Raw genomic sequence first — 18,570 nt, 5'->3', positions numbered from 1 at the left:
AACCATATGGTATCTGTCTTTCTCTGTATGGCTTATTTCACTTAGCATCACACTCTCCAGTTCCATCCACGTTGCTACAAAAGGCCATATTTCATTTTTTCTCATTGCCACGTAGTACTCCATTGTGTATATAAACCACAATTTCTTTATCCATTCATCAGTTGATGGACATTTAGGCTCTTTCCATAATTTGGCTATTGTTGAGAGTGCTGCTATGAACATTGGAGTACAAGTGCCCCTATGCATCAGTACTCCTGTGTCCCTTGGATAAATTCCTAGCAGTGCTATTGCTGGGTCATAGGGTAGGTCTATTTTTAATTTTCTGAGGAACCTCCACACTGCTTTCCAGAGCGGCTGCACCAATTTGCATTCCCACCAACAGTGCAAGAGGGTTCCCGTTTCTCCACATCCTCTCCAGCATCTATAGTCTCCTGATTTGTTCATTTTGGCCACTCTGACTGGCGTGAGGTGATATCTGAGTGTGGTTTTGATTTGTATTTCCCTGATAAGGAGCGACGCTGAACATCTTTTCATGTGCCTGTTGGCCATCTGGATGTCTTCTTTAGAGAAGTGTCTATTCATGTTTTCTGCCCATTTCTTCACTGGGTTATTTGCTTTTCGGGTGTGGAGTTTGGTGAGCTCTTTATAGATTTTGGATACTAGCCCTTTGTCCGATATGTCATTTGCAAATATCTTTTCCCATTCCGTTGGTTGCCTTTTAGTTTTGTTGGTTGTTTCCTTTGCTGTGCAGAAGCTTTTGATCTTCATAAGGTTCCAGTAATTCACTTTTGCTTTTAATTCCCTTGCCTTTGGGGATGTGTCGAGTAAGAGATTGCTACGGCTGAGGTCAGAGAGGTCTTTTCCTGCTTTCTCCTCTAAGGTTTGGATGGTTTCCTGTCTCACATTCAGGTCCTTTATCCATTTTGAGTTTATTTTTGTGAATGGTGTGAGAAAGTGGTCTAGTTTCAACCTTCTGCATGTTGCTGTCCAGTTCTCCCAGCACCATTTGTTAAAGAGACTGTCTTTTTTTCCATTGGATGTTCTTTCCTGCTTTGTCAAAGATGAGTTGGCCATACGTTTGTGGGTCTAGTTCTGGGGTTTCTATTCTATTCCATTGGTCTATGTGTCTGTTTTTGTGCCAATACCATGCTGTCTTGATGATGACAGCTTTGTAGTAGAGGCTAAAGTCTGGGATTGTGATGCCTCCTGCTTTGGTCTTCTTCTTCAAAATTACTTTGGCTATTCGGGGCCTTTTGTGGTTCCATACGAATTTTAGGATTGCTTGTTCTAGTTTCGAGAAGAATGCTGGTGCGATTTTGATTGGGATTGCATTGAATGTGTAGATAGCTTTGGGTAGTACTGACATTTTGATAATATTTATTCTTCCAATCCATGAGCAGGGAATGTCTTTCCATTTCTTTAAATCTTCTTCAATTACCTTCATAAGCTTTCTATAGTTTTCAGCATACAGATCCTTTACATCTTTGGTTAGATTAATTCCTAGGTATTTTATGCTTCTTGGTGCAATTGTGAATGGGATCAGTTTCTTTATTTGTCTTTCTGTTGCTTCATTGTTAGTGTATAAGAATGCAACTGATTTCTGTACATTGATTTTGTATCCTGCAACATTGCTGAATTCATGTATCAGTTCTAGCAGACTTTTGGTGGAGTCTATCGGATTTTCCATGTATAATATCATGTCATCTGCAAAGAGCGAAAGCTTGACTTCATCTTTGCCAATTTTGACGCCTTTGATTTCCTTTTGTTGTCTGATTGCTGATGCTAGAACTTCCAGCACTATGTTAAACAACAGCGGTGAGAGTGGGCATCCCTGTCGTGTTCCTGATCTCAGGGAAAAAGCTCTCAGTTTTTCCCCGTTGAGGATGATGTTAGCTGTGGGCTTTTCATAAATGGCTTTTATGATCTTTAAGTATGTTCCTGCTATCCCGACTTTCTCAAGAGTTTTTATTAAGAAAGGGTGCTGGATTTTATCAAAGGCCTTTTCTGCATCGATTGACAGGATCATATGGTTCTTCTCTTTTTTTTTTGTTAATGTGATGTATCACGTTGATTGATTTGCGAATGTTGAACCAGCCCTGCATCCCAGGAATGAATCCCACTTGATCATGGTGAATAATTCTTTTTATATGCCGTTGAATTCGATTTGCTAGTATCTTATTGAGAATTTTTGCATCCATATTCATCAGGGATATTGGCCTGTAGTTCTCTTTTTTTACTGGGTCTCTGTCTGGTTTAGGAATCAAAGTAATACTGGCTTCATAGAATGAGTCTGGAAGTTTTCCTTCCCTTTCTATTTCTTGGAATAGCTTGAGAAGGATAGGTATTATCTCTGCTTTAAACGTCTGGTAGAACTCCCCTGGGAAGCCATGTGGTCCTGGACTCTTATTTGTTGGGAGATTTTTGATAACCGATTCAATTTCTTCGCTGGTGATGGGTCTGTTCAAGCTTTCTATTTCCTCCTGATTGAGTTTTGGAAGAGTGTGGGTGTTCAGGAATTTGTCCATTTCTTCCAGGTTGTCCAATTTGTTGGCATATAATTTTTCATAGTATTCCCTGATAATTGTTTGTATCTCTGAGGGATTGGTTGTAATAATTCCATTTTCATTCATGATTTTATCTATTTGGGTCATCTCCCTTTTCTTTTTGAGAAGCCTGGCTAGAGGTTTGTCAATTTTGTTTATTTTTTCAAAAAACCAACTCTTGGTTTCGTTGATCTGCTCTACAGTTTTTTTAGATTCTATATTGTTTATTTCTGCTCTGATCTTTATTATTTCTCTTCTTCTGCTGGGTTTAGGCTGCCTTTGCTGTTCTGCTTCTATTTCCTTTAGGTGTGCTGTTAGATTTTGTATTTGGGATTTTTCTTGTTTCTTGAGATAGGCCTGGATTGCAATGTATTTTCCTCTCAGGACTGCCTTTGCTGCGTCCCAAAGCGTTTGGATTGTTGTATTTTCATTTTCGTTTGTTTCCATATATTTTTTAATTTCTTCTCTAATTGCCTGGTTGACCCACTCATTCGTTAGTAGGGTGTTCTTTAACCTCCATGCTTTTGGAGGTTTTCCAGACTTTTTTCTGTGGTTGATTTCAAGCTTCATAGCATTGTGGTCTGAAAGTATGCATGGTATGATTTCAATTCTTGTAAACTTATGAAGGGCTGTTTTGTGACCCAGTATATGATCTATCTTGGAGAATGTTCCATGTGCACTCGAGAAGAAAGTATATTCTGTTGCTTTGGGATGCAGTGTTCTAAATATATCTGTCAAGTCCATCTGATCCAATGTCTCATTCAGGGCCCTTGTTTCTTTATTGATCGTGTGTCTAGATGATCTATCCATTTCTGTAAGTGGGGTGTTAAAGTCCCCTGCAATTACCACATTCTTATCAATAAGGTTGCTTGTGTTTATGAGTAATTGTTTTATATATTTGGGCGCTCCGGTATTCGGCGCATAGACATTTATAATTGTTAGCTCTTCCTGATGGATAGACCCTGTCACTATTATATAATGTCCTTCTTCATCTCTTGTTACAGCCTTTAATTTAAAGTCTAGTTTGTCTGCTATAAGTATGGCTACTCCAGCTTTCTTTTGGCTTCCAGTAGCATGATAAATAGTTCTCCATCCCCTCACTCTCAATCTAAAGGTGTCCTCAGGTCTAAAATGAGTCTCTTGTAGACAGCAAATAGATGGGTCTTGTTTTTTTATCCATTCTGATACCCTATGTCTTTTGGTTGGCGCATTTAATCCATTTACATTCAGTGTTATTATAGAAAGATATGGGTTTAGAGTCATTGTGATGTCTGTATGTTTTATGCTTGTAGTGATGTCTCTGGTACTTTGTCTCACAGGGTCCCCCTTAGGATCTCTTGGAGGGCTGGTTTAGTGGTGACAAATTCCTTCAGTTTTTGTTTGTTTGGGAAGACCTTTATCTCTCCTTCTATTCTAAATGACAGACTTGCTGGATAAAGGATTCTCGGCTGCATATTTTTTCTGTCTAGCACACTGAAAATCTCGTGCCAATTCTTTCTGGCCTGCCAAGTTTCAAAAGAGAGATCAGTCACGAGTCTTATAGGTCTCCCTTTATATGTGAGGGCACGTTTACCCCTTGCTGCTTTCAGAATTTTCTCTTTATCCTTGTATTTTGCCAGTTTCACTATGATATGTCGTGCAGAAGATCGATTCAAGTTACGTCTGAAGGGAGTTCTCTGTGCCTCTTGGATTTCAATGCCTTTTTCCTTCCTGAGATCAGGGAAGTTCTCAGCTATTATTTCTTCAAGTACCCCTTCAGCACCTTTCCCTCTCTCTTCCTCCTCTGGGATACCAATTATGCGTATATTATTTCTTTTTAGTGTATCACTTAGTTCTCTAATTTTCCCCTCATATTCCTGGATTTTTTTATCCCTCTTTTTCTCAGCTTCCTCTTTTTCCATAACTTTATCTTCTAGTTCACCTATTCTCTCCTCTGCCTCTTCAATCCGAGCCGTGGTGGTTTCCATTTTGTTATGCATTTCGTTTAAAGCGTTTTTCAGCTCCTCGTGACTGTTCCTTAGTCCCTTGATCTCTGTAGCAAGAGATTCTCTGCTGTCAGCTATACTGTTTTCAAGCCCAGCGATTAATTTTATGACTATTATTCTAAATTCACTTTCTGTTATATTATTTAAATCCTTTTTGATCAGCTCATTAGCTGTTGTTATTTCCTGGAGATTCTTCTGAGGGGAATTCTTCCGCTTGGTCATTTTGGATAGTCCCTGGCGTGGTGAGGACCTGCAGGGCACTTCCCCTGTGCTGTGGTGTATAACTGGAGTTGGTGGGCGGAGCCGCAGTCAGACCTGATGTCTGCCCCCAGCCCACCGCTGGGGCCACAGTCAGACTGGTGTGTGCCTTCTCTTCCCCTCTCCTAGGGGCGGGATTCACTGTGGGGTGGGGTGGTCTGTCTGGGCTACTTGCACACTGCCAGGCTTGTGATGCTGGGGATCTGGCGTCTTAGCTGGGGTGGGTAGGCAAGGTGCACAGGGGCAGGAGGGGCAGGCTTAGCTTGCTTCTCCTTAGGTGATCCACTTCAGGAGGGGCCCTGTGGCAGCAGGAGGGAGTCAGATCCGCTGCCGGAGGTTTGGCTCCGCAGAAGCGCAGAGTTGGGTGTTTGAGCGGAGCGAGCAAGTTCCCTGGCAGGAACTGGTTCTCTTTGGGATTTTGGCTGGGGGATGGGCGGGGGAGATGGCGCTGGCGAGCGCCTTTGTTCCCCACCAAACTGAGCTCTGTCGTCGGGGGGCTCAGCAGCTCTCCTTCCCTTTGTCCTCCAGCCTTCCCGCTTTCTGAGCAGAGCTGTTAACTTATGACTTCCCAGACGCTAAGTCGCGCTTGCCGTCGGAACACAGTCCGTCAGGCCCCTCCGCTTTTTGCAAGCCAGACTGGGGGGCTCTGCTTGGCCGGCGAGCCGCCCCTCCGCCCCGGCTCCCTCCCGCCAGTCCGTGGAGCGCGCACCGCCTCGCCGCCCTTCCTACCCTCTTCCGTGGGCCTCTCGTCTGCGCTTGGCTCCGGCGACTCCGTTCTGCTAATCCTCTGGCGGTTTTCTGGGTTATTTAGGCAGGTGTAGGTGGAATCTAAGTGATCAGCAGGACGCGCGGTGAGCCCAGCGTCCTCCTACGCCGCCATCTTCCGCTCTCCCCTAAATCTTAAAAAATAAGTATATAAGTATTACAAAAATTTTGAAGTGGAGACGAGAGTTAGAAATCTACACTAATTAACACAGCATGGGAGAATAGATATACTGAATTGTTAGTAAAGTCAGACTTGTATATATTAGAACTTAATATACTGTAGTGGAAATATCACAAATCAATGAGTATGGAGCAAATAAATATTGTTAGGAAAAATCAGTTTTATGTTTGAGGAAAACTCAGTTTGGATATTTAGCTCAAGTTATATCCTAAAATAAATACCAGATAATTGAGTTATATGTTCACACTTTAAAAGTTAAAAACACACTGTAAGGAATACAAATGATTTTGAGATTTCAAATAAGGAATACCTTTTTAAAAATAAATGCAATTTATTTGGAGAGTTGACAAAAGAAAAGTTCAATGATTTGATACATAAGTATTTAAACCTCCAATGTGCCACTAAAAATTAAAATAAAATCTCCCAAGGAAGTATGGCAAGTTGAACACACCACTGTTCACTCTAAAACTACACTAAAATATTACCAAAGCGATTTTTTAAGAACTAAAAGTAAAATAGAATGAGAAGCTCAATAGCTATGACATTCTTTTTTTTTTTTTTTTTCAACGTTTATTTATTTTTGGGACAGAGAGAGACAGAGCATGAACGGGGGAGGGGTAGAGAGAGAGGGAGACACAGAATCGGAAACAGGCTCCAGGCTCTGAGCCATCAGCCCAGAGCCCGACGCAGGGCTCGAACTCACGGACCGCGAGATCGTGACCTGGCTGAAGTCGGACGCTTAACCAACTGCGCCACCCAGGCACCCCTAGCTATGACATTCTACAAGCCAGCAAACAGAACTAATTTAGCATACCTGAGAAAGTTGGATTCTAGGCCAGAAGTAAGAAAAACCAAGAGGTTTAATTTGAAATATCAAATCTTTGGCATGGTTCTCAGTTGGTGACAACAATGATTTTTTGAGATGAGAGTGAAGGTAGAGTTGAAAACACAAAGCTCTTTTTAAAATCTGGGTCCAGGGACGCCTGGGTGGCGCAGTCGGTTAAGCGTCCGGCTTCAGCCAGGTCACGATCTCGCGGTCCGGGAGTTCGAGCCCCGCGTCAGGCTCTGGGCTGATGGCTCAGAGCCTGGAGCCTGTTTCCGATTCTGTGTCTCCCTCTCTCTCTGCCCCTCCCCCGTCCATGCTCTGTCTCTCTCTGTCCCAAAAATAAATAAACGTTGAAAAAAAAAAATTAAAAAAAAATAAATAATAATAAAATCTGGGTCCAAAAATCATTTAACCACAAAATTTTCCCTCTCCAACTCAGGCAGAGACCTTAGGTTATCCTCCTGAAGAGGATATAACAGAGGGCAAATGAACTGATGAAACTGTAGGCACTGTTGAGGGTGAGGGGTCTTATAATGACAACAGATTAATTATACACCAAATGTTGAGACACCGTCCTCCTGCATACTCTTACCCACCATCTCTCAGAACATTGTCTTCCAGGTTTATATCCTCTAGACAGGAGAATGAAAGACTCTTCTCTGCAGAATCTGTTAATAGCAGGTGTTTCTCTTTGAAATTGCTCAGCCATATTGCCCCGAACTAAAGCTAACAGTCAATAAGTGCTACCCACTGAAACAGAACTATGAATCAGCCTTTTAGTTTTGCACTCTTGAATATAAATAACCAAGGCATCTGAGGGAGGCCTTGACATCAAAGACAAAGACAAAACAGAAAGAAAAAAAACAAATTTGGAGAAAACAGAGGTGATGTAGGAAGATGAAAACCTCAAAAAAAAATTAAAAAATCATCCCTTTTTAGAAAGATAATAGAACATATTGCACCCAAGAAACAAGTATTTGGAAACAGAATTTACAGTACAGGCATTGGTAGACAAAGTTAGAAAACCTCTCAAAAGTAGAGCAAAACCCCAAAAAATATAGAAAATCAGAATCAAGGAGGCCCAATACCCACTTAGTTGGAGGACTAGAAAGAGTGAACAGGAAAATACATAGGAGAAATCATAAAGGAAATTGTCTTTTCAACAAAAGGTATTTGGAAAACTTCATTTAAAAATAAAAGAAGCTGGACTCATTAACTTAAAATATATCAAGACACAAATCTAAGAGATAAAACTATGAAACTATTAAAAGAAAACATAGGAGTGCCTGGGTAGCCCAGTCAGTTAAACGTCTGACTCTTGACTTTGGCTCAGGGCATGATTTTGAGGTTCATGAGTTTGAGCACCACATCAGGAATTCTTGCCTGGGAGTCTCTGTCTCCTGTCTCTCTGCCCCTCCCCCACTCATGGTCACTCTCTCTCGCTCTCTCAAAAATAAATGAACCCTAAAAAAAATAAAATAGAGGAAAAGCTTCATGATGTTGACTTTGGCAATGATTTCTTGGATTTGCCACCCAAAACACCGGAATTAAAAGAAAAAACAGATAAATGGACTTCATCAAATTTAAAACTTTGGTGCATCAAAGGTCACAATCAACAGAATAAAAAGGCAACCCACTTTATGGGAGAAAAAAATTGGAAATCATGTATCTGATAAAGAAAAAGTATTAACATCCAGAATATGTAAAAAATTACAATTTAACAATTAAAAAATTTTAATGGGCAAAGGCTTAGACATTTCTCCTATGAAGGTATACAGATAGAAATTATGGAACAACATCATTAGGGAAATACAAATCAAAACCACAGTGAGATGCCACTTCACACACCCATTAAGATGACTATTTACTGTCACTAAAACAAAAAGTTCTACTAGAAATCATAATATATACTATGTGACTCAACTGTGGTAGGATTTTACATGACTAATAAACACTGAATTTTTATATGACTAATATTATGAAAATGATATTAGGAAGATGAGAAATAGGATGTTGTGTGTGTGTGTGTGTGTGTGTACATGTGTATGTGCTAATGATGTGGAGATGATGGTAGATCTGAAAGATGAAAATAGAGTTACAGCCTCATTTTCCATAGTGGAAAATCAAAAGTTAAAAATAAAAAATCAAGAATCAACTCTACAGGGCAAGATGGTGGAGCAGAATGCAAGTTCTCAGCTTGTTTAATCCTTGAAATGCAGCTACATCAGCACCAAACCATTTTGCATACCTAGGACATTGATCTGAGGATTAACCCAACAGTCTGCATAACTTGAGCCACAGAACTCAGCAGGTACTCTGCAGAGAGATAAACTGGGGGAGAGAAAAGCTGTGGAGGGCAGGGAGCTGTTTTTGTGGACAGAAGACAGAGAAGGGTGGTGGTGGGGGAATGTGGCACACCAGGGGAGTGCAGAAAATGCACTCCCCCAAAAGTAGCTGGAGGGAAAGAGTGAAAACACAAGGGACTGGACAAGAAATCTGTTCCCCAAAACCCCTGATGGGGAGAAAGTTGAGGGTTTCAATACCATTAGGATTCTATAAACAGTGGAGCACAGAGTCGGAAATTCCAGAGCTCAGTACCTGGTGGTGCTCTGGTGAGGAAAGAGGGCAAATCCCCAGGAGCAGGCAGCAGGGTCTGAGGGGTCCTTGTGCCATAAGGGACAATCAGCAGTTCCCCTGATTGGAGAGAATTTGGTAGAGGCCATACGGCTTACCCACAAGCAAAGATCCCAGAAGACCCCAGAGAGCAGCCACGTTTGATGGTATTGGGACAAAGATGCCAAGCGGTGAAACCTGGCACCAACTGTTATGATTTGCCATAGCCTCTGAACCTCTGCCACTGCCCAATTGCACAAATGTTTTCTAGGTCAAGCTGGCACCTGGCCACTGCTCAGCAAGACCCTCCCCCAGAGACTAGGTGTGGGTCCAAGCCACAGGGTTCTCTGAAGTGAGGGGCCTTGAAACACTGTCCATCTCAGATAAAACTATGGAGGGAGGTGCCACCTGGCAGGCTGATGGCTTGGACACAGGCTGGAGGTGGGGTGTGGATGGAAGTCTGAGAAAAAGGAGGGGTGCTTCATTGTGGGTCAGTGAGAGTGTAAAGTTCCTATGCCAGAGACTAGGAAGCTGGGTGAAGCCATTTCCACCTCTCCTGCACACACACATACACGTACATGCACGTGAGCACCACCCAGATCGACCCCAGTAAACTAAACAGCGCCACCTAGTGGAGAATGAAACCATTACACCAAGCCCTGCCCAGCAGAGCCCTCCAAGCACATCCCCTAGAAGACCAACACAAGTCTCTCTGCCTGCTTAGTGTACAGACCATATAGAGTGCTTCATAGTTTGAGTTCCAGGGGAAACTGGATATAACTTCATTCAGGTTTCATTCTGTTTGCTGGTTCATCTATTCATTTTTTATTTTGTTTTTCTTTTTACTTCTATCTTTGTTTAATTTGGTTTTTTTTTCTTTCTTTCTTTTTTTTTTTTTGGACACAGAAAGAGGAAAACTTATTTTTATTTTCGTTTAAAAATTTTAAATTTTTTTACTATGTTTTTCATTGTTTGTTAATTTTTTATTCTATTTCACTTTATTTCATTGTATTCTACTTTATTCTATTCTTTTTTAATTTTAAAATATTTTAGTATATTTTTTCTTTTTTCCTTTTCTTTCCATTATTTCCCTTTTTTCTCTATTCTATCAAGCTTCTTTCAATAAGCAGATGAAAACACACCTAGGATTTAGCTTCTTTTATTTGATTTTTTTGTGTTTTTTAATTTTTATTTTTTTATTAATTTTGTTATTCCTCCAAGATGACAAAACAAAGGAATTCACCACAAAAGAAAGAACAGTAAGAAATGACAGCCAGGATAGAATAATAAACACAGATATAAGCAAGATTTCTGAACTAGAATTTAGAACCACAATAATAAGAAGCTAGCTGCAGTTGAAAAAGCATAGCATCCCTTTCTGCATAGATCAAAGAAGTAAAATATAGTCAGGAGAAGTTAAAAATGCTAACACGTAGGGGTGCCTGGGTGCCTCAGTTGGTTAAGCGTCCAACTTTGGCTCAGGTCATGATCTCACAGTTTTCGAGTTCGAGCCCCGCATCAGGCTCTGTGCTGACAGCTCAGAGCCTGGAATCTGCTTCAGATTCTGTGTCTTCCTCTCCCTCTGCCCCTCCCCTGCTCATGCCCTGTCTCTCTCTGTCTCTCAATAATAAATTAACGTTAAAAAAATTTTAAAAATGCTACAACCTAGATGCAGTCTCAAATGGATGCCACAGCAGCAAGGATGGACAAAGCAGAGCAGTGAATTAGCAATATAGAAGACAGAATATGGAGAATAATGAAGCAGAAAAAAGAGGGAAACTAAAGCAAAAGAACACAACACAAGACTTAGAGAACTCAGTGATTTATTAAGAAGGAATAACATCCAAATTACAGTAGTCCCCAAAGATGAAGATAGAGAAAAAGGGTCAGAAGGTTTATGTGAGCAAATTATAGCAGAAAACTTTCCTAATCTGGGAAAAGACACAGACATCAAAATCCAAGAAGCATAGGGAACTCACATTAGATTTAAAAAAAACTGACCATCACTACAACATATCATAGTCAAATTCATTAAATACACAGTCAAGGACTGAATTATGAAAGCAGCAAGGGAAAAAAGTCCTTAACCTAAAAGGAAAGATAGATGAGGTTTGCGACAGACCTAGCCACAAAAACCTGGCAGTCCAGAAAGGAGTGCAGAATATAGTCAACGTGCTGAATTGGAAAACTAGGCAACCAAAAATTCTTTATCTAGCAAGGCTGTCATTCAAAATTGAAGGAGACATAGAGTTTCCCAAACAAAACCTAAAGGAGTTCATGACTACTAAACCAGCCCTGCAAGAATTTTAAGGGGAACTCTTTGAGTGGATAAAAGATGAAACAAAACAAAAAATACCAAAAGCAACAAAAACTAGAAAGGACAAGAGAAAATCACTAGAAACTCCAACTCTGTAGATGACACAATGGCACTAAATTCATATATTTCAGTACTCACTCTAAATGTCAATGAATTAAATGTACCAATCAAAAGACATAAGGTATCAGAATGGATAAGAAAACAAGAACCATCTATATGCTGCTGACAAGAGACCAATTTTAGACCTAAAGACACCTACCGATTAAAAAAAAGTAAGGGAGTGGAGAGCCATCTATCATGCTAATGGTCACCAAAAGAAAGCTGGTGTAGCCATACTTATATCAGACAAACTAGATTTTAAAATAAAAACTGTAGTGAAATGAAGAAGGGCATTATATCAAAATTAAGGGGTCTATCCACCAAAAAGAGCTAACAATCTTAAATATTTATGCCCCAACCTGGAAGAACCCAAACATGTATGTCAGTTAATTACAAACATAAAGAAACTCATTGATAATACCATAATAGCAGGAGACTTCAACACCCCACTTATAGCAATGGACAGATCATCTGAGTAGAAAATCAGCAAGCAAACAATGGTTTTGAATGACAAACTGGACCAGATGGACTTAACAAATATATTCAGAACATTTCATCCTAAAGCAGCAGAATACACATTCTTCTCAAGTGCACATGGGGCATTCTCCAGAATAGATCACATACTGGGACACAAATCAGCCCTCAACATGTACACAAGATCAAGATCTTACATTGCATAGTTTCAGACCACAATGCTATGAAACTTGAAAGCAACCACAAGAAAAAGTTGGGAAAGACCATGAATATTTGGAGATTAAAGAACATCCTACTAAACAATGAATGGGTTAACCAAGAAATTAAAGAGAAATTAAAAAGTACATGGAAGCCAATGAAAATGAAAACATGACAGCCCAAAACCTCTGAGATGCAGCAAAGGTGCTCATAAGAGGAAAGTATATAGCAACCCAGGCCTTCCTAAATAAGGAGGAAATGTCTCACATATACAACCTAACCTTACACCCTAAGAGCTGGAAAAACAATAGCAAAGAAAGCCCACAACCAGCAGATGATGAGAAATAATAAAGATTAGAGCAGAAATCAATGATACCAAATTAAAAAAAAAAAAACAGTAGAACAGATCAGTGAAACCAGGAGTTGGTTCTTTGAAAGAATTAACATAATTGATAAACCACTAGCCAGATTGATCAAAAAGAAAAAGGAAAGGATCCAAATAAATAAAATCATGAATAAAAGAGGAGAGATCACAACCAACACTGCAGAAATACAATAATATGAGAATGTTATGAGCAATTATATGCCAGTAAAACTGGCAATCTGGAAGAAATGGACAAATTCCTGGAAACATATACACTTCTAAAACTAAAAAAAGAAAAAACACAAAATTTGAACAGAAGAAATTGAATCCATAATCAAAAATCTCCCAAAAAACAAGAGTCCATGGCTAGATGGCTTTCCAGGAGAATTCTACCATTTAAAGAAGAGTTCACACCTATTCTTTTGAAACTATTCCAAAAATAGAAAGGGAAGGAAAACTTCCAAACTATTCTACAAGGCCAGCATTACCTTGATTCCAAAACCAGACAGAGACCCTACTGAAAAGAAGAACTACAGACCAATTTCCCTGATGAACATGGATGCAGAGATTCTCAACAAGATACACAACAACCAGATCCAACAATATATTAAAAGAATTATTCACCACAACCAAGTGAGTTTTGTACCTGGATGCAGGGCTGGTTCAATATCTGCAAATCAATCAATGTGACACATCACATTAATAAAAGAAAGGACAAGTACCACACGATCCTCTCAATAGATGCAGAAAAAGCATTTTACAAAATATAGCATCCTTTCTTGATAAAAACCCTCAAGAAGGTAGGGATAGAAGGATCATACCTCAAGATATAAAAGTCATATATGAAAGAACCACTGCTATTATCATCCTCAATGGGGAAAACCTTAAGCTTTCTCCTTAAGGTCAGGAACATGACAAGGATGTCCACTCTCACCGTTGTTAGTCAATATAGGGTTGGAAGTCCTAGCCTCAACTATCAGACAAATAAAATGTATGCAAATCAGCAAGGAGGAAGTCAAACTTTCACTTTTTGCAGATGACATGATATTCTATGTGGAAAACTCAAAAGACTCCCCCCAAAAAATGGCTAGAACTGATCCATGAATTCAGCAAAGACACAGGATATAAAATCAATGAACAGAAATTGGTTTCATTCCTATACACCAATATTGAAGCAACAGAAAAAGAAATCAAGAAACTGATCCCATTTACAATTGCATCAAAAACCATAAAATACTGAAGAACAAACCTAACCAAAGAGGTGAAAAATCTATATGCTGAAAACTATAGAGAGCTTATGAAAGAAATTGAAGAAGACACACACAAAAAAATGGAAAAACATTCCATGCTCATGAATTGGAAGAACAAATGTTAAAATGTCGATACTACACAAAGCAATCTACATATTCAATTCAATCCCCATGAAAATAACACCAGCATTCTTCACAGAGTTAGAAAAACAATGCTAAAATTTGTATGGAACCAGAAAAGACCCCAAATAGCTAAAGCAATCAAGAAAAAGAAAAACAAAGCTGGAGTTGTCACAATTCTGTACTTCAAGATGTATTACAAAGCTGTAATCATCAAGACAATATGGTACTGGCACAAAACCAGACAGATGGATCAATGGAACAGAATAAAGAACCCAGAAATGGACCCACAAACGTATGGCCAACTAATCTGTGACAAAGCAGGAAAGAATATCAAATGGAAAAAAGACAGTCTCTTCAGCAAATTGTGTTGGGAAAATTGGACAGCAACATGCAGAAGAATGAACATAGACCACTTTCTTACACCATTCACAAAAATACTCAAAATGGATGAAAGACCTAAATGTAACACAGGAAGCTATCAAATTCTAAGAAGAGAAAACAGGCAGCAAGCTCTTTGACCTCAGCCACAGCAAGTTCTTACTTGACATGTCTCTGGAAGCAAGGAAAACAAAAGCAAAAATGAACTATTAGGACCTCATCAAGATAAAACCTTCTGCACAGCAAAGGAAACAACCAACAGAACTAAAAGGCAACCAAAAGAATGGGAGAATATATTTGCAAATGACATATCAGATAAAGGGTTAGTATCCAAAATCTAAAAGGAACGTATCAAACTCATCACCCCCCCAAAAATAATCCAGAGAATGGGAAAAAGACATGAATAGACACTTTTCCAAAGAAGACATTAAAATGGCTAACAGACACATGAAAAGATTCTCAACATCATCATCAGGGAAATACAAATCAAAACCACAATGAGATAGCACCTCACACCTGTCAGAATGGCTAAAATGAACAACTCAGGCAGCAACAGGTGTTGGCAAGGATATGGAGAAAGGACTTACACTGCTTACACTGCTGGTGGGAATGAAAATTGGTGCAGCTGCTCTGGAAAACAGTATGTAGGTTCCTCAGAAAAATTAAAAATAGAACTACAATATGACCTAACAATTGCACTACTAGGTATTTATGCAAAGGATACAGGAATGCTGTTTTGAAGGGCACATGCACCCCAATGTTTATAGCAGCTCTATGGACAATAGCCAAAGTATAGAAAGAACCCAAATGTTCATTGACTCATCAATGGATAAAGAAGATGTAGTACTTGTGTGTGTGTGTGTGTGTGTGTGTGTGTGTGTGTGTGTATACACACACATGTACATATAATGGAATATTACTTGGCATTCACAAAGAATGAAATCTTGCCATTTGTAACAATGTGAATGGAACTAGAGTGTATTATAAGTGAAATAAGTCAGTCAGAGAAAGACAAATATCACATGACTTCACTAATATGTGGAATTTAATACATAAAACAGATGAACATAAAGGAAGGAAAGGAAAAAAAATATAAAAACAGTGAGGGAGGCAAATTATAAAAGACTCTTAAATACAGAAAACAAACAGGGTTGCTGGTGGGGTTTGGGGTAGGGGGATAGGCTAAATGGCAAGGGGCATTCAGGAGGACACTTGTTGGGATGAGCACTGGGTGTTATATAAAGTGATGAATCAATAAATTCTGTTTTTGAAATCATCATTACACTATATGTTAACTAAGTTGGATTTAAATTTAAAAAGTAATAATAAATGTTCTGGAACCAAATAATGGTGATGGTTGCACAACTCTGTGAATATACTAAAACCACTGAACCGTATTCTTTGAAAAGGTGAATTTTATGGCATATGCATAATATCTCAATAAAAATTATACTCTGTGGAAAAAAAAAGAAAAAGGGAGTCAACACTACAATGATGCTATTTAAATCTGTGGAAGGAAAAGTTAGAATAGCTGAAAGAGTTAAACACATTTGCTTCTTGAGCATGAGAAATGTTGGGTTGCCTGGGCACTATTCTTTGCCCTAATAAGGTTGCAAAACTGTGCTAATATATAAAATAATTAAAAATTAAGCAACAAACTTCAAAAAACATTTGAAATATATTTTAAGCCCCTATAGATAAATGAGTACAAAATAGAAAAGTTTTTAAAAATTACTAATATGCATAAGAATATTGTTCAGCCTACTAATAATTTAAGAAATGAAAATGAGATTTTATTTTCATATGTAAAAAGCAAAGATTACCTAAAATTAAGATACTCAAAACTAGTCACAAAACAGTTAAATACTAAGAAGTTTAGCAATGTATATTATGAGTGTTAAGAAAGTTAATATCTTTTACTGTAATAATTCCATGTCTAAGGATATATCCTTTTAAAAAATAAAAAAAAAATTAAATTTATCATAAACATCGTTTGGTAAAATATCTCAAATATCAAATGATAAGACAATTAAATAAATTGTAATCCTACAATTTTGTGAGGTCAAATTATATGTGAGAATTAAAACATTCATTTTTAAAGAATTCTAAGAGATGTAAGTAAATGTTCTCAATATAATGTTAGGAAATATCCTAAAATATTGGATTGTAGGATCTGGTGAATTGTAATTTTATATGTATTTTCTGTACTTTCTAAAAGTTTTCCAATGATTATGGTATTTTTAAGTTAGCTAAATCAAAAATAAAGATCCTTGCTTTTTTTTTAAAAAGTGTTCTTATCTAAAATAGCACCTGGCTAACTGCCCATGACTCACCCTCTCCCATTTTGCCACTATTATATTTGCAAGAAATCCTAAAAGTCACTTGTGGAATCAACAAGAATCTGAGAGAAAATTCTCCAATCATATATTACTGGATGTAATAAATTAAGGAAACAATGAATTAAGGTAAGGAGCTCAAAGCAAAGAGAAATATTTATGAGAGCTGGTTCAACATAGATCTGAAATGTAGGAAAATGAGTAGGAGAGGAGAAAAAAATTGAGAATATCTCAGAAGCATAGGCTGAGAGCGTAACGATTAGATTATCATATCCCCAGAACTTGTTAGTGGTTGATACTAAAAGTATGTGAGGCTAGCTGGGATTAGGCCTGATTTTCTCTTAAAGAGAATAATTGGTTCAAGTGCCAGTTCTAAATACTTAGATGGATAGAGTGAAGGCTCTGGGTTACTAGTTTCCATTCTTGAGTGCCCAGCAGGAAAATAGTACTTCAAGAATCAGAAGAAAAATTATTTTTTAAGTGTTTAGTTAAATTCCAGTTAACATAGAGTTATAGTAATCTAAGAGATTATGTGGTTTTTCTTTCAGCAATCTAGATATAGTTGCAAGAAAAGGCAGCTGTTTCACTTAAATTTGAAGATTTGTTTATAAGATAAATACAACCAAAGAAAAAGAAAACAAGAAAATTGGGAGTTCTGATGATAATTTCCTGAAGATATCAACCAGGGCATCTCAAATAAGTGATAACAGAAGGAACTAAAATATTAAGGAAAAAAAGCTGTTGGTAAATTGACAATGTAGAGGAACTAGCAATAAGAATAGGAAGCTGTGCCTAAAATTTGGTGATCAGAATTAAAGATTACAGAGGTAAATGTCTGAATTACCAGTTAACATCACCATGGGAATAAGAGGCATTCCCAATAAAATAAGCACCAAAATAGGAATATTTGCCATAGTTACCATTTTTTAATATTGTTCTGGATGTCCTAACAATGCACTGAATCATGAAGCAGAAACAAGAGCTACAACTATTGGGAAGGGGGAAATGAGGATATTTTTAATATAGTATTGTTGTATACCAAGAAAAAAAAAAAGGAAAAGAAAAAGACAATCTACCAAAACTACTTGAATTAAAAATAGAAATTAAAAGAAATAAATAAAAATAGAGTATCACAAAGAGAAGTATTGTGGTATCAATAGCTTTCTTCTATCAGCAGGAAGGAGTTAGGAAATTTAATAAAGCAATGTTAAAATTACAAAAAAAAAAATAAATTATCCATGAATAATCTCAATGAGAAATGCTTCAGATTTATAAGACTTAAACTTTACAGAGTGATCCAAGTATTTGTTACAATACCTCTTCTTTAAAAAAGACCCAGAATACATGTAATTGTAAACTAAATCAAACCATTCCTGACAAGGATGTGGAATAAGCAAATGCTAAGTTAAGTGCATAAGCATTGATACAGCTCTAAAATAAGTAAGCTAAAAATTTCCTTTAATTTATTTAGTTGTTTTTATCATATTCTTCAAGACAATTATGTTTATATGTCCTAAAACTATCAGTAACACTCCTATTTAAGGTGTTCATATTTTGAGTTGTTTATCCAAAGAATTCATCTTTTTAAGCATAACTATTACTTGTAATTATCTTCTTACAGTTCCTTTGGAAGGGCTAAGAAGTCAAAACCAGTTTGAAGAGATGAGATCAAGCTACATTAGAGAGCTCATCAAGGCAATTGGTCTGAGGCAAAAAGGAGTTGTCTCTAGCTCACAGCGTTTCTACCAACTTACAAAACTTCTTGATAACTTGCATGATGTAAGTATTTTGTCTTCTAGGAAATAAATGATTGTTTTCTGAATTTCTGTAATATTTTAAATATTAAATCTACATTTTACT

General features: G+C 37.8%; 1 protein-coding gene across 4 annotated transcripts in view; it reads left to right on the top strand.

The window, feature by feature from the left end:
* The window catches only part of PGR (progesterone receptor), a 115,334-nt gene that overhangs the window by 89,907 nt on the left and 6,857 nt on the right, over positions 1-18,570 (top strand). For 2 of the 4 annotated variants that reach the window (XM_086678624.1, XM_025927897.2), the window contains one exon: positions 18,332-18,489. In XM_086678624.1, coding sequence (XP_086534750.1) covers positions 18,332-18,489 — 158 coding nt within the window. Of the gene's footprint in view, positions 1-16,681; positions 17,715-18,331; positions 18,490-18,570 lie in introns of those variants that run through there. The other 2 variants (XM_086678625.1, XM_086678626.1) reach the window with 2 other exon arrangements.

The sequence above is a fragment of the Puma concolor genome, chromosome D1 (assembly GCF_028749965.1).
Source record: "Puma concolor isolate L17-30 chromosome D1, mPumCon1.1.hap2, whole genome shotgun sequence".
Taxonomy (NCBI): domain Eukaryota; kingdom Metazoa; phylum Chordata; class Mammalia; order Carnivora; family Felidae; genus Puma; species Puma concolor.
This window is presented reverse-complemented; position numbering and strand designations above follow the sequence as displayed.